This window comes from Clarias gariepinus, chromosome 7 (assembly GCF_024256425.1).
Source record: "Clarias gariepinus isolate MV-2021 ecotype Netherlands chromosome 7, CGAR_prim_01v2, whole genome shotgun sequence".
Taxonomy (NCBI): domain Eukaryota; kingdom Metazoa; phylum Chordata; class Actinopteri; order Siluriformes; family Clariidae; genus Clarias; species Clarias gariepinus.
In genome coordinates, this window is record NC_071106.1 from 6954103 (window position 1) to 6980609 (window position 26507).

Consider the following 26507-nt stretch of genomic DNA (forward strand, 5'->3'; position numbering starts at 1 on the left):
GTTACACATAACATAATTTAGTATGGTGAAAAATATTCAGAAGTCAGTTAAGAAAAAATATAATATAAAGGTTAATATTATCTAATTTCCCCACCCCCTCAATTTTCATTTTTATTCCAGGTGGTCAAAAATATTTTCAATCAGAGTAGGCACAATCTTGAGGGATGTTTTCTCCTCTGAGTCTGCCTTAAATTTTTCCTTCTTTGCACAACTATGGTGAAGTTTGACACCCCAAATGCCAGTTTAATGTATGTAATTGTACCTACATCATATAACTTCAAAATTAGGATATTTATTTTTTTATTTAAATTAGGGTATGTAAAATGTAAATTAATAAATCTTAATTTGGTATGAGGTTTGACTGAATACATAATAATAATAAAAAAAAATGTACTGTATATTATAATATAATTTATAATAAATAAATAAAATAATATTATATATATTTATTTATTGACCTGGCGCCTTCCCCATGATTTGCTTTTTGGTGTTCATCTGTGGCTTTAGGATGATTATATAACACTTTGGAAGAAAGATACACAATAACAAACCAAAGCTTGATGCTAAAATAGCAAATATCTCCACAGCTAAAGTAAATTTTCCTGGTGAGCTGACATAAGCTGGAATAAAAGTAATCCAAACTGCACAGAACATTACCATGCTGAATGTGATAAATTTAGCTTCATTAAAATTATCTGGAAGCTTTCTAGCCAGAAAAGCTAAAACAAAACTTAACAGTGCTAAAAATCCTATGTAACCAAGCACAGCCCAAAAACCTATGACTGAACCCAAACTGCATTCAAGTATGATCTTTTCCTTATAGTACATAAGATTTTTAAAGGGAAAAGGAGGGGAGATTGTCAACCAAAGCACACAAATAAACACTTGTATAAGAGTGAAGACAAGTACACTAAGTCTCTGTTGTGGAGGGCCAAACCATTTCATGACATTGCTCCCAGGAAGTGTAGCTTTGAAGGCCATTAACACCACAATTGTTTTTCCCAGAACACAAGAGATACAGAGAACAAAGGTGATCCCAAACATTGTGTGGCGCAGCATACAGGACCACTCAGAGGGTCGTCCGATAAATGTAAGTGAACAGAGAAAACACAGAGTTAGAGAAAAGAGCAACAGAAAGCTCAGTTCAGAGTTGTTTGCTTTGACTATTGGGGTGTTTTTATATCTATAAAATATGATTGCTATTACCAGGGTCAAAAATGCACCAGCAATAGACACTGCTGTTAACAAAATCCCCATAGTTTCTTCATAAGATAAATATTCAGTTTCCTTTTTTACACACTTAACTTTGTCTGAATTTGACCAGTAGTCTTCCTGGCATTGCTCACATTTTATTGAGTCTGTCTCACACACACACACACACACACACACACACAAAGATGTCAGAACATGAAACTTTTATTATAATAATTATTATTATTATTATTATTATTATTATTATTATTATACATTTATAAATAGGATTTTTTAAATTTGTGTACATGGACATATTGAGTTGAACTGAGTTGAATATTTGTACCTGACATATTACTGATCTCTCCATCAGCACATACTATGCAGTCAAAACAGCAGATAGGCTTTCCTTTCTGGACAGCTTTTCTTGTGCCAGGGGGGCACCTCTCACTGCATACAGATTTTGGAATCTATACCCAAGGAATACATTGACATTTGTTGAGTGTTTTTGCAAATGCTGGCTTTATTTTAATATTGTTACTTACTTGAAGTGCACAAAAGAACACCTGATCATAAACATTTGCAGTATATTGCAGCAAATTATATACATTACCAAATACTTACTTGATTTGCATTTTGTGCCCAGACAATTGAGGTCATGTTTACTGCTAAGCGATCCTGAGTGGGAAGAGAAGGGTCATAAAGTCCAACTTTGATAAATTCATAATGATTTCTTTTATTCTTTTGCCAATTTATTATTTCATATTTGGCTGTAGGATCACCATTTCTATCAAAATAAATTTCTTCACCTTCCTTGGTCTTGAAACGCACCTTTTTAAGGTGTTCTAAAAACTGATAGAAAAAAGTTATTATTTCTACTATATTGTTCTAAACATTTACCTACAAACAGATTTCAGTAAAGATGCTTTCTGACAATGCTATAAAAATAAAAATGAATTCAGCCAAAAATATAGATTTTTAAAAAGTAAATGTTTATTTATATGAATGCAGCTCATGCCTATGAAAAGCTTTTCAGTACATAGTAATCAGCCTTGAAAATACTCTTAACTCACTGTGGCAGGATCAGGCTGTTTCTTTGTAGAACATGTCTGTTTGCAGCCAAGAAGGTCATGTAGTGTATGGGCAATTGCATACACTCCTTTATACACATTACAGAAAACCGGCATCAATGACATATCAGTAAATGTGTTTGTCACCTCGGACACTTTCTCTTGTCCTGTGCATACTGGTATGTTAGATGAATTGTTTTGCACTGCATATGTACAAGTAAAGAGAGCCTCCCAAAATTTTGTGTAAATGGCTCTGCCAACATCTTTCAGTGGTCGTATATTTAGAATGAAGTCCTTCAAGCCTGTTACTGTTGTGTTGGGAATAGCAAGCCCTATGGCACCTTGCAATATATTGTACTTATCCATTGTGGCTCCTAGCGGATCAGTGATCCATCCCTCAGTTCCCACCCACTGGTATCCAGTAAGGTTATGTTCATAAAATATATTAAGTAAAATCTCCAGGTCCCAGAGAGTAAAAAATCCCACTATCACTCGAGAAGTGGAGCTCCTAATTTGTTCAACCATTCTCAACACTTTTTCTTGTGAGTAGGTTCTAAAAAATGGAAGGGAATATTCTAAACATATGCCCAGTTGCTCTGCAAATTTAGTAAATGCAGCCATCCCATTGTTACCATAGTCATCATCTCTTCTTATGGCTCCCACCCAGGTCCAGCCAAAATTCTTGACCAATTCTGCAAGTGCTAAGGTCTGGTAATAATCGCTGGGGATCGTGCGCAGAAATGAAGGATATGTCCTTTTATCACTGAGACACTCACAGGTAGACAAGTAACTGATCTAAAATTAAATTATTAGTTATAGTCATATAGTAGTTGTTACATAGTTATATTAGGCATCACAGGTAGTATTTTTCCTATAGTCCCACAATTTTTTTATTTATAAAAAAACCCTCTAAATCAACTCATCACCTTTTGTCGTCAATATCACAAACAAGCAAACAAACAAACAAACAAAAAACTTACTAAGGGCACACTGAAAGGTCCAATGCTCTTAGAAATAGCCATAGACACAGATGAATAAGTCTCTCCTATTATTGCTTGGACCTGGGCTGGCTTCGTACAAATCTGGTCTGAGACTAATTTTTCATTTCCATTTACAAGTGCCATTGCTGATTTCACTCCCACTGCTGGAGAAGTGCAGGAGTCAAAGATCTTATAACCCAGTGAGACTCCAGGCAATAAAGATGAACTGTTGTTAATCTCCTCTACTGCAAATATTAAGGACTGGGAATACTGGAAGGCTCTAAGTTCCAGACTTGTACATAAAAAAGTTAGAAATACACCTTTATACACATTATTCTGAATATGATTACTCATAAAATTGTTTTAATCACAATTCATTATTGATTACCTTATGCAATTCATTGATGGCATGACTGAATAGGATGAGTCTGTGATTTCCCATTTTTTATGAAAGGGGAAAATTCCTCCGATGTTGATATCACCATCCTTCCATAGATGTGGGTACGCAGGCTCGCCATGAAGGCTGCAAGTAGTCTCTTGGGCACTGGAAGAACTAATGATAGTTATTATTAATTGCAAGAGAGTAAAGATTGACTCCATCTACGAACTGTGCGAGAAAGAAATAAAGACTTCGACCTTTGTTGGTCTGATATGTTGGCTGAGTGAACAGAAATGGTCTGTGGTATTTATATACAAGGAAATGCAAATTTTCCATGTTATATGCAATGGGAGGTGTGACATATTTCTACAGGAGTTACAAAAAGAATCTATTGCATCATTTGCTTCTTTAACTGATTGTTAAAAATAATCCTAGTAAATTAAAGATGAATAAAATTATTTTTTTATATTAGTTATTTTGGGTGAAAATGTACTATTAAAAGGTATCCTGTGGAGACCATATTTGACCATTTTGAAAGACCTACAGACTTTGGTGAGAAACCTTGGTCACGTGCATACACCCACACACACACACACACACACACACACTGTAAAAGAGTGTATGCAACAAGCTCATTGCTCAAAATCAGTAATATAGATTTAAATCTCTAACAATAAAACATATATTGTTTTAAATTTTTATATTTTTACTTTTATAGTTACCAGCTAAGTATGTTTCCCACATGAATTGTTTAGTTCCTTTTTGTTTCACAGTAAAACATTTGGTTTGTAATCAGATTCCACCTGGCAAAATATCTGGAATGCTCCATCACATCAATAAAACAAAGAATAAAGCTTCATTGACCGATGGCAACAGTTAGTTTTAAAAGTTTACATTTTAAATGTTTTAATGATCAACATCAATCAAAATGATATTAATAAAATTACATTTTAGTCATATACTTTATATGTAACCAAAATGATTGAAAGTATGAATTGGGCAGTAATTATTTCTCTAACAATGTAAGAGCTCAAGAGAGCAAAATTAATATTTTTAATGCTGACAGAAATATGTGAAGTATGTTTCAACAAGAGCATGTTTTAGTTCAGGAAAACAACTTTAAAACAATTTAAAGCAGAGCATTTAAAAAACGTGTGAGGCTATGTGAAGGCTGCTCTGTATATGCCTGTATATCCCAGATGATCAGCAGTTTCTAAAATGCTCAAACTTTCTATCTGGAACTCAGTCCCACTCTCATAATAATATAATGAGAAGATATGATTGGTAATATGTAGATCTGATCGCAGGTGACTGCAGTAAAACCTGATAAAAAATTTGTATAAACCAGATGAACTAGGAAATAACTTTTGTTTCTTTTGTGTGTGTGTGTGTTTTTTTTTTATAATGGAACCTTGGAAAAAAAAAATTAGGGCCTAAAAAAGGTGAGGATACATACCATGATGCCAGAAAAGTCATAACACCTCCGCAAATGAGCTAAGCTAAGCAAGACCATGGTTTCAAGCAACCACAAGGCTGAACATCATACTAACTTAGGGTCATAAAATTTGGCATACATCTTCAAGCAATTATACTTCCTGTAGTGGCTTCTTATTCAACATTTGACCACTTACATGTGGTCAAGTAAAATTGACACTGCTCCAAAGCCTCCTTTGATCAAAAACTTGTGTTTATTGTAACAAAGACATAAATACTTGAAAAATAAGACCAAACTGTGTAGTGAGAAATAAAGGCTGCAGGTCAAAAAACTGTCTCCCTGCCATTGACACATCACTTCCTGTTTAAAATGGCTACCACCCCAGAAATGCCAAAAGGGTTACAATTAATCTCATTCACCCCAGGGGGTGCACAGAAAATATCTACAAAATATAATCAAAAGTACATAAGCAATAAAAAAAACACTATACAACAATATTAATGCCTTTATGGCTCCTACATCCCAGCCCCTTTGGCCATATTAAGGCAATTATATATATATATATATATATATATATATATATATATATATATATATATATATATTAAGGAGCCATAAAGAATGCATAGTACAATGTCCCCTCAAACCTCTGAATAAATAATAGTCCAAACACAAAAAAGAAAAAAATACAGTTTGTGCAGAAATTGTTTGGTTATGCAAACCAATTGTTTCAGCAGCTGTCTGAGTGGCTGGTCTCAGACGATCTTGGAGGTCAACCTGCTGGATGTGGAGGTCCTGGGCTGGTGTGGTTACACGTGATCCGCGGTTGTGAGGCCGGCTGGATGTACTGCCATATTTTCTGAAACGCCTTTGAAGACGGCTTATGGTGGAGAAATGAACATTCAATGCACGAGCAACAGATCTGGTTGACATTCCTGCTGTCAGCATGCCTATTGCATGCTCCCTCAATGCTTGTGGCATCTGTGGCATTTTGCTGTGAGACAAAACTGCACATTCCAGAGTGGCCTTTTATTGTGGGCAGTATAAGGTACACCTGTGCACTACTAATGATGTCAGATCAGCATCTTGATGTGGCACACCTGTGAGGTGGGATGGATTATCTCAGCAAAGCAGAAGTGCTCATTATCACACATTTAGACTGATTTGTGAACAATGTTTGAGAGAAATGGTAATATTGTGTATCTGGAATGAATTTTAGATTTTTAAGTCCATGTCATGAAAAATCGGAGCAGAAACAAAGGTGTTGCCTTTATATTTTATACCACAGAATGTATAAAAAATTACTCATGAAGAAGGCACAGGTCTTTCAAGTATATTGGACTTTGTTTTGACCAAGACACGATGAACATGTCCTCTTTTATCGGGTAAGATCTTAGTGATCTGTCCACAGGCCAAGTGAACAGGCCAAGAGTTCCTTGGAGATGCATCATCTACAATAAGAACTATATCTCCTGATTTAAGGTTTTTCCTCACTTTATGCCATTTCTGCCTTTCCTGCATTAATGGCAGGTACTCTTTTGTCCATCTCTTCCAGAAGAGATCACAGATATACTGCACCTGTCTCCATCGCCTTCTGGAATACAAGTAATTTTTAGTGAACAACCCAGGTGGCAGAATTGGCTTTCCTTTTAACAGCAGGAGATGATTGGGTGTGAAAGGTTCAGGATCAGTGACATCGTCAGATATGGTGGTAATAGGGTGATCGTTGACTATAGCCTCTACTCACAGAGAGCTGTCTGTAGTCCTTCGTCATCTAAAACTTGTTGTTTTAAAACAGAATACAGAGTCTTATTGATGGTACGAATAAGCCTCTCTCAGACTCCACCATAATGAGGCCCTGAAGGAGGATTAAAGCTCCATTTGATTCCTTCATTCAGCATTGTATCTCTGATTTTACTGTGATTCAACTGAGCAAGGCAATTTTGAATTTCTCACTTTGCTCCTACATAGTTTGTTCCATTATCTGATATAATTTCTTGAACTTGGCCTCTTCTACATAATACAAGAATTGGTCTCCAATGAAAAGGCCAACTCAAGATGAATGGCTCTACTCGCCAAGCATGTGAACAACACCCCGTATCTTTTTACCAAACTCCGGCCCATTTTTACCTTAACTGGACCAAAATAATCACTACCTAAGCACGTAAAAGAAGGGGAGTCACAAGTTAGACGACTTAGAGGTAAATGTGCCATTTTTTGCTCCATCAGTGGAGCATTCTAACGTCTACAAATTAGGCAGTTTCTGACCAACCTTCGAGCAGCCGAATTGGCATGAACTATCCAGAATCTCTTGAATAAGATGACCTGTTGTTTGATGAATATGGTTTAAAAGAATTGTGGACAGATGGCTATTCTTTTGCAAGATGGCTTGATGTTTCGAACTTTCAGGTTCTTTTGCAGTCTCCCACCAACTCTTAAAATCCCATTCTCAAGAAAAGGATTAAGTTTGTAGATGCTACTGCCTTTCTTAATAGTATGTACTTTCTTCAGAGACGAAATTTCAGGCTTGAATGATTGTTGCTGAACAAAACATACGAACGCCTTCTCCGCATAGATAAGATCCTCGACTGAAAGCTCTTTATCTCCAAACTGAGCTTTTACTTGTTTTACTTGTTTTTCTTGTTATTGAAGCCATCTAAATTACAGTGGAACCTCGGATTACAAGCATAATTCATTCCGGAAGCAGGCTCGTATTCTAAATCACTCGTAAATCAAAGCACATTTTCCTATAAAAAATAATAGAAATTAAAATTATTTGTTCCACAGCCCCCAAAAAATAAATACATAAAAATAATTAACACAAAATATAAAAACATTATTAAAAATAAAACAAATTAACCTGCACGTTACCTTAAAAAAAGTAAAAATTCAAATCCCGACAGATAAGTGTTTCCATGTATGCGCACAGGCGCTGTGTGTGTGTGTGTTTTTCTCTCTCCTGCGCTGCTGAGTGTGTGTTGTGTGTGCGCGAGCGTAATTTGACACCGTGCCAGTTGTGTCTGAGTGAAGCACCCCCCTCTCTGTTTCACACACACACAAACACACACACACACACACACATACACACAAACACATTAAAGGCGAGAGAGAGAGAACCGGCACTGTGTCAAATTACGTGCGCACACACATAACACACACTCTGAGGCGCAAGAGAAAGAAACACACACACATACACACAGGGATTGATTATACCAGTAAGAGACAAGCACTAAGACCCAGCAGGGGAGATAAATACCCGCAGCGCCAGAGAGAGAAAAAACTTAGTTGTGATGACGCTCGGTGTCAAAACAAGAAGCGCATGCGTTATACAAGTACATGATACTCGGTGCTCGTAAACCACGACAACGCTCGTTTTTGTAAGTAAAAAATTATTAAAAATCTTTGCTCGTCTTCCGGAACACTCATAAACCGCATTACTCGTAATCCGAGGTTCCACTGTACTAGGATCAGGGCTTTGTAGATAAAACATGTGTGCATCCTTTTTCCTGTGGCTCAATAACCGGAGCATCTTTTTAAACTTCAGGATCCATGCAGTAGCCCTTTTAAGGCTACTCCATGAAGTCAATGCTCAATGAACTCAATGACAGAATCGTGGGCTCTTGTCAAAATGGTAGAAAAGGCCATAGCTTTCTTCTTTACTTCTGAATCATCTACAGAGTTGTTCATTTGTTCCTCTGGAAAACAAGGCCAATTTAATTCAGACAACAAAAAAAATTCTGGACCGTGCAACAATGTCTGAACCGAGGAACAAATCAATCGAAAGGCCATGTGATGGCCATTTGCAGGATTCAAAAATCCATTAACGTAACGCCATTGAGATTTCTCAGACAAGTCACATATTTTTCGGATTCTATTTGCAACATATGTTTTGAACCATGTTGTGTCATTAAAGATGTATTTCAGGACCGACATACTATCGGTCCAGAAGACAGATTCCATACATGGGATTTCGATCTCTCTCTTGAGCATCCTGTCAATCTGAGCAGCAAGGACGGCAGCTGTAAACTCATGCCTAGGGATAGTTACAGGCTTTAATGGGGCAACTCTGGCCTTGCCCAATACAAAGGCAACATAAATGGCCCAAGTCGCAAATAGCTAGCTATACCACACCCTTCCTCGCTAGCATCACTAAAATCATGTAACTGGGCTGTTTGTATTTTGCCATAATTTGATGGTTTAAAACTTGTATAAATGCTTAGGTTGTTTAGTATGTTCAAGCCATCAAGCCATTTCTCCAAATTTTTTTATTAACCCATCTGGAATCTTGTCGTCCCAGCCACAATTGACTCAGCAAAGTTCCTGTTGTATTCTCTTTTCAGGGAAAATCAATGAAGCAAGAAATACAATCAGATCATAGATAGAATTCACAGTGGAAAGAATAGTCCTCTTGGTTGGATGTTGCTCCTTTAAATTAATCTTAAAATAAAAGGAGTCTGCTTCAGTGTTTCACTGAATTCCAAAAGCTCTTTCCACGGGAAGTTTATTTTTATCCAGATCCAACTCATTAACTTCTTTAGCTTTCTCCTCATTTGGAATAGAGGCTAAAACAGAAGGATTATTACTAGTCCACTTTGTTAGTCTGAATCCGCCAGTGGAGCAGACAACTCCCAAATCCTGAATTAGAGAAATAGCCGCATCCTTATCCAGTAAGGAAGTAAGACAGTCATCAACATAGAAATTCCTTCTAATGGTATTAAGAACTTACTTGCCAACTCTATCCTCATTGTCCTCTGCTGTTTTCTTGAGTGCATAATTTGCACAACTAGGTGAAGAGACAGCACCAAAGAGGTGCACCAACATCTGATACTCTGCCAATGGTTGACTAATGTCACCTCTAGGCCACCACAAGGATCGTAAGAAGTCCACATCTTCAGGTGCAACTTTAACTTGATAAAACATTCCTTCGATATCTGCCATGACTGCCACGGGTTCCTGACGGAATCAAAGGATAACTCCAAGCAAGCCGTTTGAAAGGTCAGGACCTTGGAGAAGCTCTTGGTTTGGCAATGTACCTTGAAACAAAGACCCACAATCGAAAACAACTCTAATTTTCTTCTTTCTCTTATGGTACACACCATGATGAAGTATGTACCAGACCTTTCCAAATGTTCTGGACAACTGATCTACTGGCCCCTACAACATGCTTCTTCTCCAAGATATCGCTCATGATCTCCTTATAGTCAGAGAAAAACACATCTCTTTGAAACCTCTTCATGAAGGTAATAGCTCGATGTTCAGCTACCCTTCTATTATTAGGTAAATAGACCTTCTCTTGATAGAATGGAAGTCGAAGTTGATAGTGACCATCCTGTTTAGTAACAGAATCTGCTGCATACAGATGTGGCCATTAAGACTGCGTGTGTTTTCCCGCGAGATGCCACAATTTAGCATGCGGCGTGCTGCGACTTGCCGTAAGCAACATTCGGGAATTTAAATAAATGTGTTGTGCTTCACTGAATATCCGCCAGATGGCGCATGGAAGGACTTTATCTAAAAGCCGGACCAAGTACTGTACAATGAAGAATTGTATATAATTACTTAGCCTAAAACAATATTGTTTCCAATGCTGAAGCAAACATGAATTTTATTTTGTTTTACAACAGATCTTTCATGATTAATGTGTGTATATGTGCTTCATATTATTTTCACAATGATAAAATGAGATGCCCAAATTCGTGCTTTAAAAGTTTCTTATATAGTTTTTGTAATGTCTTAACAGGGACAAAACAGTGAAAGACATGGCAATGCCTTGGTTTAAATGGTGTTGAAATTAATTTAATTTTCTGTTAGGCTATCTGATAGTGTTAACTATGCAAATGTCCTGATTCGTGAATATACCAACATATCTTATTTAAAACGTAAAAATGTGTCGACATAATCAGAAGACATGAATGAACTATATAATATATATATTATTTATGAACACAAAGTTCTTCGGGCTTTTTATAATAATCATCATATTTGCTGTTTGTGTCCAGCATTGAATAATTATTTCATCCATTATTTAACCACGGCTGAAAATAATAGCTGGAATGTGATGTGATTGTGAATTCATGCCTGAAATAAAGCTGTTTGTCTTTTGTAAAGTACTTTCACTTTACAAAAGGCAGCGTTTTTATCAAAAAGTTGATCAACGTGTGTTGTACAGTATATACAACGCGACAGCGCGCTCAGTTACTCACTTCTCACCTTTTATGTAGGTCTCCTCGGACTTATTAAGTCGTTTTAAACCCCTCAAAAATGTGTGTGTATACAGCTCAAAACCTCCATCAGTTATTAAAGATAGCATCTATTTAGATGCCCAAGCTTCAGAAAATCTCCCGGCGCTCTGCGCATAACACCGGGCCAAGTCATGTCGGAAAGAATTTATAAATGTTTTTAAACGTTGGCTATTGTTTTTAACCTATAATATTTAATTTAAATGAGGTTTGGGCTCGGGATTTTGATTCGGCATCGTGATCCTTCTCTTTAATTTCCTATGTAGTCTAATCAGCACTCAGCCGCACGCATAAAGTTTTCCAGAGCGCAGCGGCAGAAGTAGACTAATGATTATGAACGTGTCTGGAAAACAGCAAGTAGACTGACTTTGACCATTTAAAAAAAACGTTTTTAATTTTCTGACGCGCTCAAGTTCACCAAAAACAATACAGAACAGCGCACCTTATTTGCTTTCAAACATTTACAAAATCACAACGTTTTTTTGTTATTGTGAAAACTCCCGGTGCTCCAGATGGCCAGTCCACCACTGCTCCTCTTTACTTTCCTACTGTACGTAGAATCAGCGCTTAACCACGCTTACAAGTTTTGTAAATTCGTTTAATGTTTAACTTGTATTTCATAAGGTTTTGCCAGCGATGGTACAGCGCTACGTGGGTCATTATTTACTATTAAAGAAACTTATGATGATCTGTCACGTCGTGCGCCCAAATCTACTATCACTACTCGCTTACTCCGTAGGCTCCCTGAATAGGCGGCAAAGGGACGGAGCCGCTTATTCGTTCCGGCTGGCGATAATTAACGTTAATATGATTTCGGGCTTGCTCCACATTATAAAAGCAAGGCGCGGAGTTTAGTCCGAGGTCTGGAAAATACGTGATGTGGTGGAGATGCCCACTGCAAAATACACACCCGGATGGACTGTTTATTGTTGCTGGAGATTTCAACCATGCAAATCTCAAGTCAGTGCTTCCTAGATTCCATCAGTATGTGGACTTTGCAACGAGAGGGGAAAACACACTGGATCTTGTTTACACAATTATTTATAATTATAATTGTTTATACTGCGGAGGTGCGTGAGACCCGAGACTCTGCCTTCAGAGCGGGAGACAAGGTGGCCCTGCCTGTGACGGTGACGGCTCCCTCCCAGATGCGCTGAACAACTTCTACGCTCGGTTCGACAGGCAGAACGACGTGGCGGCGAGGAAGACCACCCCTTCTCCGAACGACCAGGTGCTGTGTCTCACTACAGCTGAGGTGAGGAAAACTCTACGCAGAGTCAACCCATGTAAAGCTGCTGGACCAGACAACATCTGGCTTAGCTTCTTTAGGGTACTTAGAATGGATTAGATATGTGCAGGAGACAGCTGTGCCTGCATTACGATCAAATCCCATATGACCCTCAAATACGTTGTCCTCTGAGCAGGAGAGAGAACGCTTTTCTTGGCATTGAGTCTCAACCCTAAAGATTCGAGATGAGATAGGATGACATCCCCAAGTTGAAGCGCTAGATCCTGAGACTGAGCCAAAACTTTTTGTGTTGTGGCAATATTTCTAAATAAAAATATCCGTTCTTCTGGTTGGATTTAAGAAACAATCATCTTGACTGTCAACATTTTGAACTTGTATATTCCGAGATAGTGGTTCAACCCACGAAGATCTAGAATTAGACTCAACCCCCCGTCTTTCTTGAAAACCAAGAAATACCGATTGTAATAGCCTGACTGTCTGTCTGCCAGAAAAACATGTTTTATGGCCCCTTTTCCCAGCAAAGTCTGCAATTCTTGTGTCAACAGATGCGCTCGGTTTCATAGAAGTAGAGACCATGCCGTTGAAACGCAGAGAACGATGTGCAAACTAAATTCTGTAGCGCCTCTCTACAGTCCTTTAAACCTAAGAAGATATACTTGGCAGTAGCTTCCACACTGCCAGTTTCTTTGAAAGTGGCAGGAGGTGACCAAACACCTTATTATGTGTTTTTCAATCATCGGGTCAGGCTGGTGCTCACAGGCATCAATGATAAAGACTGCACTTTTCTCCTTGATGCCCCCATTTTGCCTTCTGGCCTATTTGACAACGCCTTCAACACCATCGTCACTAGGTTTCGGGAGGCGGAGTGCTACGAGGAACCGTTTGTGGGGTTTCTTTCCCGCCGTCCTCAAGAGTCGGGCCTTCGGCCACCCAGTCCTGACCAGGTTCCTTTGAGGCGTGAAGCACAGAAAGAGAATGTGGCGAGTCGAGCATTCCCTTGTAGGGACTGGGGTGCGGCTCACCACGCTTCACAGTCTGCCCTAAGGAGGGGCGCATAAAATTCCAACAGAGAATAAAAACTTCTTCCTGGCACCCTCAGGAGGCTGTTCTCCACCACCATTGGTGTTTCGGGGAGCAGTGGTCTCCAGTAAAATGTTAAGTGTTTGGTCACCTCCTGCCACTTTCAAAGAAACTGGCAGTGTGGAAGCTACTGCATTGTCATGTTCAAGAAACCGATTTGAAATGATTCGAGCTTTGTGACATGGTGCATTATCCTGCTGAAAGTAGCCATCAGAGGATGGGTACATGGTGGTCATAAAAGGTAAACATGGTTAGAAACAATGCTCAGGTAGCCTGTGGCATTTAAACGATGCCCAATTGGCACTAAGAGGCCTAAAGTGTGCCAAGTGGTTATAATAACGAGTGGTTATTTCAGTCAAAGTTGCTCTTCTATCAGCTTGAATCAATCGGCCTATTCTCCTCTGACCTCTAGCATCAACAAGGCATTTTTGCCCACAGGACTGCTGCATACTGGATGTTTTTCCCTTTTCACACCATTCTTCGTAAACCCTAGAAATGGTTGTCCGTAAAAATCCCAGTAACTGAGCAGATTGTGAAATACTCAGACCGGCCCGTCTGGCACAAACAACTATGCCACGCTTAAAATTGCTTAAATCATCTTTCTTTTCCATTCTGACATTCAGTTTGGAGTTCAGGAGATTGTCTTGACCAGGACCACACCCCTAAATGCATTGAAGCAACTGCCATGTGATTGGTTGATTAGATAATTGCATTAATGAGAAATTGAACAGGTTTTCCTAATAATCCTTTAGGTGAGTTTATATACAGTATATTATAAAAAATATAAACATGTATTTTAGTTACTTTAATTACATATCATAACAAACATATTTCAGTTCAATATTTCCATTTTATGTTAATTTCTCCCAACTATAATTCTGAGAGAAATGTTGTATTTTTAGTACACTTATTCACAGCTTTAGTTACTTATTACAGGTTTAGATTTTTATAAAATTATCTAAAAATCATAGACTAGCACATTCATGTCATCAAAGACAAATTTAATACTGTTTAAGTACACTGTTTTGTTTGTGAAGTAATTGTGGTACATTTGCACTTTACATAAATTTTAAAGCATTGTGTACTTAGGATTTTAAACCCTATAATTTAAAATAAGATGCAGCGTTATACTGCTAATAAACTCAGACTATCTCCCTGCTGTCCCTACCTATAATGCTGTACAACGTGACTGGAGCTGTATCGGTAATGCTGTAATGCAGTGTTAATGAGGCTGGATGCCGAGCTTGATGCATTTAAGTTTTTCAAACAGTTTCCTACTACTGTACTCTACTTTTCAATCATCGGGTCAGGCTGGTGCTCACAGGCATCAATGATAAAGACTGCACTTTCCTCCTTGATGCCCCCATTTTGCCTTCTGGCCTATTTGGCAACGTCTTTAACACCATCGTCTGTGTGCTCGGTGTTTAAAGAAGTTTTAAATACAAAAAAATAACCGGGTGTGCAAAGCCTCGGGACTGACTGCAGTACCGGACACTGTACCTCACATTCTGCTATTCAAACCTGGTTTAGTCTGCGGTTTCCTTCTTAGTGTCCTATTGAAACAAGCAGACTCCAATTTGGTGTGCGTGGTGGACCGTTACAAATGTTTTAATTATTTAAATATGCTAGTTTTATTTTTCCGGTAGGCTGGACAAAATCACAACATTTGGCTGGTGAAAAAAAATGTATTTGCATCACAATTATTACTAGGTTGCTATCGTGCATGTTAGTTATAGAGCACGTCTGTGACAGTATTTAGAAAAGTAACTTCTTAGTTAACTTATTAAAGTAACATAACCTTTTGATTATTGTAAAATTTACAGCGCCACAGAATAATTTTTTTAGAGGGCATGAAGATGTTGCTAACCTTTGGGAAAAAACACCCACATGGTTGTGACCATTTAAAACTCAATCATATATCTTACATTTATATATTTCTTAAAAGCTGATTTGTGACAATGTACAAGTAAAACTTAAGTGAGGGTCCATCATTTGGTAAATCATTTGTTGAGTACTGGTATACAATAATAACTGTCAATTTCATTCATTAAAATGATTAACAGAAATAGACAAAAATAAAAAATAAATACCACGAATAACACTGGCAAATATTGGTATATTAACCCATTTTTATTTTAGTTAAATGACATGAAATATTAATTCAAAATTAGCTTATGTTAACTTTTAGGACATGTTATATTTTTTTTATATTAATAATGAATATTTTACTGTTTATTTATTGAACTGGAACCTTTCCCATGATTTGCTTTTTGGTGTTCTTCTCTGGCTTCAGGATGATTATGTAACACTTTGGCAAAAAAATACAAAATAACAAACCAAAACTTGATGCTAAAATAGCAAATATCTCCACAGCCACAGTAAATTTACCAGGTGAGCTTACATATGCTGGAATAAAAGTAATCCAAACTGCACAAAACATCACCATGCTGAATGTAATAAATTTAGCTTCATTGAAATTATCTGGAAGCTTTCTAGCGAGAAAAGCTAAAATAAAACACAAAAGTGCTAAAAATCCGATATAACCCAGCACAGCCCAGAAACCCAAATTTGAGCCTAAATTGCATTCAAGAATAATTTTTTCCTTGTAGTGATTTAGATTTTTAAAGGGGAAAGGAGGGGATATTATCAACCAAAGCACACAAATGAGAACCTGTATTAGAGTGAAGACAAGAACGCTGAGTCTCTGTTGTGGAGGCCCAAACCATTTCATGACATTGCTCCCAGGAAGTGTAGACCTGAATGCCATTAACACCACTATTGTTTTTCCCAGTACGCAAGAGATGCAAAGGACAAATGTAATTCCAAATGCTGTGTGGCGCAGCATACAGGACCACTCAGAGGGCTGGCCAATAAAAGTAAGTGAACAAAGGAAACACAGAGTCAGAGAGAAGAGGAGCAAAAAGCTTAGTTCAGAGTTGTTGGCTTTCACTATGGGTGTGTTTTTATATTTGAAAAATGTGATTGCTGTTAGTATTGTCATAAATGAGCCAACAAAAGAAACCACTGTTAACAAAATTCCCATAGTTTCCTCATAGGACAAATATTCAATTTCCTTTTTCACGCATTTATTCTTCTCTGCATTTGACCAATAATCCTGCTGGCATTGCGTACATTCAACTGAGTCTGTCACAGAGTAAAAGAAAAAAAGGTATAAATATGTAAGCAAAATAAAAAATGTAATACATGTCACAAATTCCTGCCAACATTATTATTATTGTGGTTTTGTTTTGTTCTTAATAGCAATACTAAATAGTATCCATTTGTATTAGGATACTGTTCTTCTTCAGAAATATTACACACCTGACATATTACTGATCTCTCCAGCAGCACATGATATGCAGTCAAAGCAGCAGATGGGTTTTCTTTTCTGCACAGCTTTTCTTGTACCAGACAGGCAAGTTTCACTACATACAGATTTTGGCACCTTGTTTAAGTAAAATATGCTGTTACATGACATGCAGTGTAATTTATATTATGAAGTCATTCTGTAATAATTTTATTTGACAAATTTCACTCTCTCCTACTCATACTTACTTCATTTCTATTTTGTGCCCAGATAATCAAGGGCATATTTACAGTTAATCGCTTCTGAACAGAAACTGAGGAGTCATAAAGTCCAACAGTGACAAATTCATACTGGTGTTCTTTAGTTTTTTGCCAGTTTATTATTTCATACTTTGCAGGAGGATCACCATTTTCATCAAAGTAAACATGTTCACCTTCTTTTGTCTTAAAACTGACTTTTTTTAGGTGTTCTAGAAACTGATTAAATAAAGTAAAGTTCATAGTTTAAAAAAAATTAGTGGGCATTTCAAAGACGTTTTTGTTTATTTAAATAGAAAAGTGAAGCTTGTCAGAGTCAGAACCCGAAATGTCCATGCCTGAACATATTGCTACTTACTATGACGGGATCAGGCTGCTTCTTTGTAAAACATGTTTGCTTGCAGCCAAGAAGTTTGTGTAATGTATGAGCAATGGCATATACTCCTTTATAGACATTATTGAAAATCGGCATCATCGACATATCAGTGAAACTGTTTTTCACTTCAGACAGTTTCTCTTCACCTGTGCACATTGGTATATCCCCAGAGTTATTTTGCCATCTATATGTACAAGTAAACAAAGCCTCCCAGAGTTTTGTGAAAAGAGCATTGCCTACTGATTTTAGTGGTTTTACATCCAGAATGAAGTCCTTTAGGCCTGTTACTGTTGTTTTGGGAATAGCTAGCCCAATGGCTCCTTGTAGTATGTTGAACTTATCCAGTGTGGCTGCCACTGGATCAGAAATCCATCCTTCAGTTCCCACCCACTGATATCCAGTGATGTTGTATTCAGTAAATACATTAAGCAACATTTCCAGGTCCCAGCGAGTGACAAATGCCAGTATTACTCGAGAAGTTGAACTTTTTATTTGCTCAACAATCCTTAAAATTTTTTCTTCTGGATAGGACAAAAAAAATGGAAGCGAATATTCTAAGCATATGCCAAGCTTCTCTGCAATTTTCATAAATGCAGCCATCCCATTATTACCATAGTCATCATCTCTTCTTATTGCTCCCACCCATGTCCAGCCAAAGTGTTTGACCATCTCTGCAAGTGCTAAAGTCTGGTAATAATCACTGGGAATAGTGCGTAAAAATGAAGGATATTTCCTCTTGTCACTAAGACACTCGCAGGTTGCATAATAACTTATCTAAAAACAGATTAACACAGCCATCTCAAATATTAAATTAGTCATATCATTTTAAAAGGTAGCTAAGTAAACTTACATATCATCTCATTATCAATTTAATAGTGTCACATAATATTATTAGTTATAAATAAAATATTAATTGCCTCCCTTTTTTCTTAAATTTACAATATTATTATAAATGCCATGGTTTTAATAAAATATACTCTAATGCTTACTAAGGGAATGCTGAAAGGTCCCATGCTTTTGGCTATAGCCATGGACACTGATGAATATGTCTCTCCTATTATACCTTGCACCTGTGCTGGCTTTGTGCAATTCTGCTCTGAGGTTGCATTCTCATTTCCATTCACAAGTGTTAGAGCTACTTTCACCCCCAGTGATGCAGAACCACAGGTATCATAGATCTTGTAGCCCAGTGAAACTCCAGGCAGTAAAGATGAGCTGTTGTTGATTTCCTCTATTGCAAAGATCAGGGACTGTGAATATTGAAAGGCTCTGAATTCTAGGCTTCATACAGACATAAATATTTAAATTACATAAATATACAGATACATATGTATATGATAGAATTTGTGCTGGAATTATTAGTAATTAAGGATTAAAAATTATAATTATTTTTCTCTTATTGCTTATACTTACCTCATGCACTTCATTGGGGATGGCATGGCCGAATAGGATGAGTCCATAATCTGCCATTTATGAAAAGGGAAAATTCCTCCAATTAAGATATCACCATCCTTCCATAGCTGTGGGTCATCTGGATTACCAAGCACTCTGCATGTAGTCTCTTTGGCAGGGTACACATTAATCATGGCAATTAGTATATGTAAAAGTGTAATGCCTGACCCCATATATATATTTGTGTTCAGGAAAGGTATGTTAATAGGGGAAAAAAGAATGTATAGCCAATGTGCCTTTGGTCCAATCTGGTAGCCAACTGAAGAGAAAGAGTTTGAGATATTTATATACAGTAGCCAAAGGAGGTGTGTCTTGTTTCTAATATAGATAAAGTGGATTTCCCTTCCCCAAGATGTGTTATGTACCCTGTTGTAACACTTGATTATGGGTGTTTACATTTATGTTTAAAAATAATATGTTCATAAAAATGTCTTAGGTTTTAAAAGTAATATATTAATTCATAAATAAATAAACTCCCCCACTACAACTTACTTACTGACTGTCACAGTCGGGCCAGGCCCCAAACCCAGCCAATCACAACGCTCCTTATCTCCAGAATACTGATCATCTACACCTGATGACAATCACACCTATAAGCACACACGACACAGCACTCAGCATCCGGGCTCGTATGAACAAAAGTGGACCAAATCGCTAGAGAAAGTAAGAATTGAATACTTACCTAAACTACTTACCTGTACTCCTTGTTCTCCTCAGAAGTATTTCCTGTCTGTCTCCCTCGTCTTTGTCTCCGTGACTCTGTGTGTGTGCGTATATATCTCTCGCTGGCTCCTCAGTGGTTCCAGCACCGATTCCTCATCGCTTGCTGTCCTTCACAAAGGAACAAAAGGGAAGGATAAGTCTACATCGCTCACTCAGCAATGTAATGTTCTGCATTGAATCTTACCTGATTCAGAGTGCAAATTCTTGAACCTGCCATGCTCTATCTGTTTGTTAATAAACTTTGCTCATTTTAAAAAACTTACTATCCTGTGTGAGTCCGACTTTGTTACAGAAGCCTGGACCATAACAACAAAACAGGAGAAGCTAACCTGATCCCATCCCGTTCTTTGGCACCCTCGGCATCCAGCCCCATGGTGCGACCGGTGGGCTTCTCTAGTTCGGCGGGGAATTGCAAGGGGTTTTTGCTCCAATGTTCAGTAGGCAGTGTCAATTTGGTCGCAGGCAGGACAACTAACCACTCCTTATGAACTCTTTGTCTTATATTTTAGGGAGGTATTTGAACGGACTGACAGCAACGGGGTCTGCAGATAAACAGCTTTACCATCTTAAACAAAGTAACCAACCTGTACAAGACTATGCTCTCTGTTTTAGTACGCTAGCTGCCACCAGTGGATGGAATGAGCAAGCCCTAATTACCACGTATCGTCAGGGGCTCGACCCAAATTTGCGAATTATGCTCGCTACCCACGACGACTCTCTGGAGCTAGAGCAATTTATCCAACTCTTCATCCGCTGCTCAGCACATCTTGCTTTCTGCCACTCCATCACCCAGAATCCAGCAGACCTCCTCCAAAGTCCGCCGACTATGTCTGGTAACCCTGAAACTGTACTGGAATCCAGGCAGCTGTACAGGGGTCAAATCTCACCGGCCGAACAACAGAGAATGCTGACCCAGAGTACTGCGGTAATGCAAGGCACCTCAGGCTTGAGTGCCCCACCCGTCCTCCTCGTCCAGTGGTGAGTGTTTGGTTTTCTAATATAGAAAGAATACCACCCCTTACCACTCCTGTAAGCTTTACTGCCTCCCATGTTACTGCGACACTCCTTGACTCTGGGTCAGCCGGGAACTTCATCTCTGGCAACTTGTGTTGGCACCTCAGGATCAAGATCACCCCGACGGAACGAATCTTTGAAGTCCAATCAATAACCAAAAACCCCTGTCCAGGAAATCTGAACGTTCATCCGCTGGCCCTGTTACGCTACAAGTGGGTCTACTCCATCAGGAAGATATCACCTTTTTGGTTCTGGAAGAATTGACGGCAGATGTTGTATTTGGACGCCCCTGGTTAATGAAGCATGACCCTATCCTTTCTTGGGCCACAGCCGAGGTACTCAAGTGGGGAAAGGCGTGCTCACCAAACCTGTTTCCCCACACTGCCAATAAAGCTCCAAGTCTTGAAACTGCAATCTACCTCTATTGAAGGCCCAGTGGAAAAACCACGAGTGTGCCATGAGTGTGAATCTATCCACTCTCCATACCAGAAAGAAAGGCCATGGAAAAATATATTACAGAGGCTCTCCAACAAGCCTTCATTTACCCATCCACTTCCCCTGCAGCATCCAGTTTCTTTTTATATGGCAAAAAAAGATTGTGTATTGACTTCCGTACCCTCAACAAAGCCATCGTAAAAATTCCGTTACCCATTACCCCTGGTTCCAGCAGCTTAGGAATGTCTCCGAAAAGGAAACATTTTCACTAAACTAGATCTTCGCAGTGCATACAACCTTATCCATAATTAAAAAGGAGATGAATGGAAGACGGCTTTCATAACACCTACAGGACATTACGAATACCTGGTGATGCCCTATGGCCTTGTCAATGCCCCAGCCGTCTTCCAAAACTTCATGCATGAAATACTCTGGGACTTTCTCCACCAGTTCGTTATCATCTACATTAGTGGTTCTCAACCTCCGGCCCGTCACAAATGCAAATGCGGCCCGCGATCCTGACCACATAAAAAAATATATATTAAAAGTAAATAAAATAATAATAAATGGTTTTACAGTTCATTTTAAAAAATGTATGAAACAAATAAATGTAATAAAACAAACTTTGAACTATATTTTTGTCACATAAAATCATTTTGGTGATCATGTTGTCATATTTGTGCAGAACTGACACAACTATGAACTGATGCAATTACACAGTTAATGCGCACACAATTACAAGCGTGCGCACTCTGACGGATTTAAAACAGTCATCAACTAATGATCAAAATGGACAAATTTGTTATTAGAGGAGAAAAAAGATGTGAGAAAAATACTAATGAAGGAACACATGCAAACAAAAAGAGTCGTTGCATCAGCGGTGAAGGTAGGAGAGTGCTTGAAGAAGCACTTTCCCTGTGGAAAAAATCAAGGACTTGGCTGCCAACTTTCGATTTGCCTCGCCACGCACTCGAAGATGAACTGATGAATGTTCAGGCAAGAGGACACAGATAAACTGCACAGCAGTCTTTCTTAGTTGCAAAAATATGGCGAAACATCTCTGGACAAAACCTCAGATTATTAAGTTCAAAAGTGCTTTCCATTTTTGGATCCACATACATTTGCAAATGCACATTTTCTGCAATGACGCACATCAAGTCACGTTTCCGTGCGTGTCTTACAGACTACAACTTACAGTCACAACTTTGTGTGACTGTAACTTGTGTGCTGTTACTCTTTTTGAGCCAAATTTCACCAAATTGGTCGGCTCCCGACAACATCAGGTGTCCTATTAATGGTAAGTAGAACTATACTCTCTAATTATAATAATACATCTAATTGTAATAATTTTAGATGCACAATATCTGGTTATTGAGCGTTGATGTCATCATATGTAAATAATATGCTGCCCGTGAGACTTGAACTTGGACATAGTGCGGCCCACTGCAAAAAAAGGTAGAGAACCACTGGTCTACACTGATGACATACTCATGTTTTCCAAATCCGAGCTTGAACACCGCGAGAATCTTCACGTCACGAGGGTACTCCAGCCCCTCCGTAAGTTTAAACTATTTCTCAAGGGAAAAAAGTGCATGTTCCACAAGTCATCAGTCCAATTTCTAGGCTATGTCATTGACCAAAACAGGGTAAAGATAAATATGAATATGAAGGTGAATTTCCCCATAGGAAATGTGACAATATATGGAAACTTTGACAATTTTTTCCACAATGCAAAAATATTCATATAAAAATAAAACAAATTAACCTGCACTTCACTTTTAAAAAGAATTGTAGCTGTAGTGATTGAAACCAGAGAGAGGAGAGGAGGAGGAAGGGGGTGGGTGCTAGGATGACTTTCTCACAACCACACACACCAGTTTACCGACAGAGCCAGAGATAGGAGTGGAGGGGAAAGCACATACTTCAACTCACCTGATTGCTAATTGTGACCACCTAACCACAATCACATATATAAAATATTTTTTTAAAGCTGCTTTGTAAGAATCTAAATTAATAAAATTGTAGAAACGTTTAGTGAAAGTGCTACACAGATAAAGTTGAAATGATTTGATTAAATCCCGTTCCTCTATGAGAGTGAATAATCAGTTGAATACCGGTATACCCTCATAGCTATTATTTTTTATTGATTAAAAGTTTAACAGTTATAGACAGAAATTAAACTAAATAAAAACAATAACACAAATAACACTGGCAAGTATTGCTATATTGTCACCTTTTTATTTTAATTAAATTACATAAAATATGAATTACAAAATAGCTAATTTGATTGATATTAATATTAATAATGAATATTTATTTATACTGTTTATTTATTGAACTGGAACCTTTCCCATGATTTGCTTTTTGGTGTTCTTCTCTGGCTTCAGGATGATTATGTAACACTTTGGCAAAAAAATACAAAATAACAAACCAAAACTTGATGCTAAAATAGCAAATATCTCCACAGCCACAGTAAATTTACCAGGTGAGCTTACATATGCTGGAATAAAAGTAATCCAAACTGCACAAAACATTACCATGCTAAATGTAATAAATTTAGCTTCATTGAAATTATCTGGAAGCTTTCTAGCGAGAAAAGCTAAAATAAAACACAAAAGTGCTAAAAATCCGATATAACCCAGCACAGCCCAGAAACCCAAATTTGAGCCTAAATTGCATTCAAGAATAATTTTTTCCTTGTAGTGATTTAGATTTTTAAAGGGGAAAGGAGGGGATATTATCAACCAAAGCACACAAATGAGAACCTGTATTAGAGTGAAGACAAGAACGCTGAGTCTCTGTTGTGGAGGCCCAAACCATTTCATGACATTGCTCCCAGGAAGTGTAGACCTGAATGCCATTAACACCACTATTGTCTTTCCCAGTACGCAAGAGATGCAAAGGACAAATGTAATTCCAAATGCTGTGTGGCGCAGCATACAGGACCACTCAGAGGGCTGGCCAATAAAAGTAAGTGAACAAAGGAAACACAGAGTCAGAGAGAAGAGGAGCAAAAAGCTTAGTTCAGAGTTGTTGGCTTTTACTATTGGTGTGTTTTTATATTTGAAAAATGTGAATGCTGTTAGTATTGTCATAAATGAGCCAACAAAAGAAACCACTGTTAACAATATTCCCATAGTTTCCTCATAGGACAAATATTCAATTTCCTTTTTCACGCATTTATTCTTCTCTGCATTTGACCAATAATCCTGCTGGCATTGTGTACATTCAACTGAGTCTGTCACAGAAAGAGAAAAATACAGAAAAAAAGATTTTAAAAAATGGCATATGAACTAAATAATTAATACATGTCAGAAATCCCAATTCTTGCTATTCTTATGATTATGATTAATTTAATGTTATGTTGTGGTGGGGGGTTTATTATTAACCGTAAAAACAGCATTTGTTATAGAATATTGTTCTTTAGGAATATTCCACACCTGACATATTACTGATCTCTCCAGCAGCACATGATATGCAATCAAAGCAGCAGATCGGCTTTCCTTTCTGCACAGCTTTTCTTGTGCCAGACAGGCAAGGCTCACTACATACAGATTTCGGCACCTTGTTTAGGTAAAATAAGTCATTACAGTACAGGCATTACCTAAATAATTAATATGATTAACAAATAATTTAATTGATATTAATTATCATTTCCTATTTATACTCACTTGATTTGTATTTTGTGCCCAGATTATTGAGGCCATATTAACAGTTAATCGCTCCTGAGTAGAAATAGAGGAGTCATAAAGTCCAACAGTAACAAATTCATACTGGTGGTCTTTACTTTTTTGCCAGTTTATTATTTCATATTTTGCAGGAGGATCACCATTTTCATCAAAGTAAACATTTTCACCCTCTTTTGTCTTAAAACTGACTTTTTTCAGGTGTTCCAGAAACTGATGTAATAAATTAAATGTCACAGTTTAAGAAAATAATGGCCATTTCAAAATTTCCATTTTGTTCCTTGTTTATTTAAATTAATGGAGCTTGGCACTTTTTTTTTTAATTGTTTATTAAAAAACCCAATTTCCATGTCTAAAATGCTATTAACTTACTGTGACAGGATCAGGTTGCTTCTGTGTAAAACATGTTTGTTTGCATCCTAGAAGTTCATGTAATGTATGAGCAATGGCATATACTCCTTTATACACATTATTTAAAATCGGCATCATGGACATATCAGTGAAAGTGTTTTCCACTTCAGACAGTTTCTCTTCACCTGTGCACATCGGTATATCCCCAGAATTATTCTGCCATCTATATGTACAAGTAAACAAAGCCTCCCAGAGTTTTGTGAAAAGAGCATTGCCTACTGATTTTAGTGGTTTTACATCCAGAATGAAGTCCTTAAGGCCTGTTACTGTTGTTTTGGGAATAGCTAGCCCAATGGCTCCTTGTAGTATATTAAACTTATCCAGAGTTGCTGCCACTGGATCAGCAATCCATCCCTCAGTTCCCACCCACTGATACCCAGTGATATTGTGTTTATGGAATACATGGAGCAAAATCTCAAATTCCCGAGGAGTGACAAATCCCAGTATCACTCGAGAAGTAGCAGTCTTAATTGTCTCAACAATTCTTAAAATTCTTTCAAGTGAATAAGTTCGAAAAAATGGAAGAGAATATTCCAAACATATACCCAGTCGTTCTGCAATTTTTATAAATGCAGCCATCCCATTATTACCATAGTCATCATCTCTTCTTATTGCTCCCACCCATGTCCAGCCAAAGTGCTTGACCATCTCTGCAAGTGCTATGGTCTGATAATAATCACTGGGAATAGTGCGCAAAAATGAGGGATATTTCCTCTTGTCACTGAGACATTCACAGGTTGAGTAGTAACTGATCTAAATTACATTTACATAGTTTTTATTGGTTATAATGTCATATGTTTTAAATGAGCTAATGAGTTAAATAAGTATTTTTATCTTTCCCTAATGTTCAGCAATAAATATTTTATAATCAGAACTGAATTATATTAAAAAGCACTTATTCTTACCAAAGGGATGCTGAATGTTCCAATGCTCTTTGATATAGCCATGGATACCGATGAATATGTCTCTCCTATTATGGCCTGCACCTGGGCTGGCTTTGTACAGATCTGATCTGAAACTGAGTTCTCATTTCCATTCACAAGTGCCATTGCTACTTTTACCCCCTGTGTAGGAGAACTGCAGGTATCATAGATCTTGTAGCCCAGTGAAACTCCAGGCAGCAAAGATGAGCTGTTGTTTATCTCCTCTATTGCATAAATCAAGGTCTGTGAATACTGGAAGGCTCTAAATTCCAGGCTTGTAAAAAAAAGAAATCAGGTAGA

The 26507-nt window shown here is 37.7% G+C and overlaps 3 protein-coding genes across 3 annotated transcripts; all 3 read right to left on the reverse strand.

The window, feature by feature from the left end:
* Window positions 1-450: 450 nt before the first annotated feature.
* On the reverse strand, window positions 451-3841 carry LOC128528201 (extracellular calcium-sensing receptor-like). The gene is made up of 6 exons (XM_053500958.1): window positions 3630-3841; window positions 3242-3533; window positions 2265-3056; window positions 1816-2043; window positions 1538-1661; window positions 451-1358 (listed from the first exon to the last, which is right to left on the reverse strand). The coding sequence occupies exons 1-6, from the start codon at window positions 3839-3841 to the stop codon at window positions 451-453; spliced, it is 2556 nt and encodes an 851-aa protein (XP_053356933.1).
* A 12018-nt stretch (window positions 3842-15859) lies between these two features.
* Window positions 15860-19188, reverse strand: LOC128528202 (extracellular calcium-sensing receptor-like). Its single transcript, XM_053500959.1, has 6 exons — window positions 18977-19188; window positions 18553-18844; window positions 17546-18337; window positions 17179-17406; window positions 16945-17068; window positions 15860-16767 (listed from the first exon to the last, which is right to left on the reverse strand). The coding sequence occupies exons 1-6, from the start codon at window positions 19186-19188 to the stop codon at window positions 15860-15862; spliced, it is 2556 nt and encodes an 851-aa protein (XP_053356934.1).
* A 4329-nt stretch (window positions 19189-23517) lies between these two features.
* On the reverse strand, window positions 23518-26333 carry LOC128528203 (extracellular calcium-sensing receptor-like). Its single transcript, XM_053500960.1, has 4 exons — window positions 26190-26333; window positions 24859-25086; window positions 24628-24751; window positions 23518-24425 (listed from the first exon to the last, which is right to left on the reverse strand). The coding sequence occupies exons 1-4, from the start codon at window positions 26331-26333 to the stop codon at window positions 23518-23520; spliced, it is 1404 nt and encodes a 467-aa protein (XP_053356935.1).
* Between the last annotated feature and the right edge of the window lie 174 nt (window positions 26334-26507).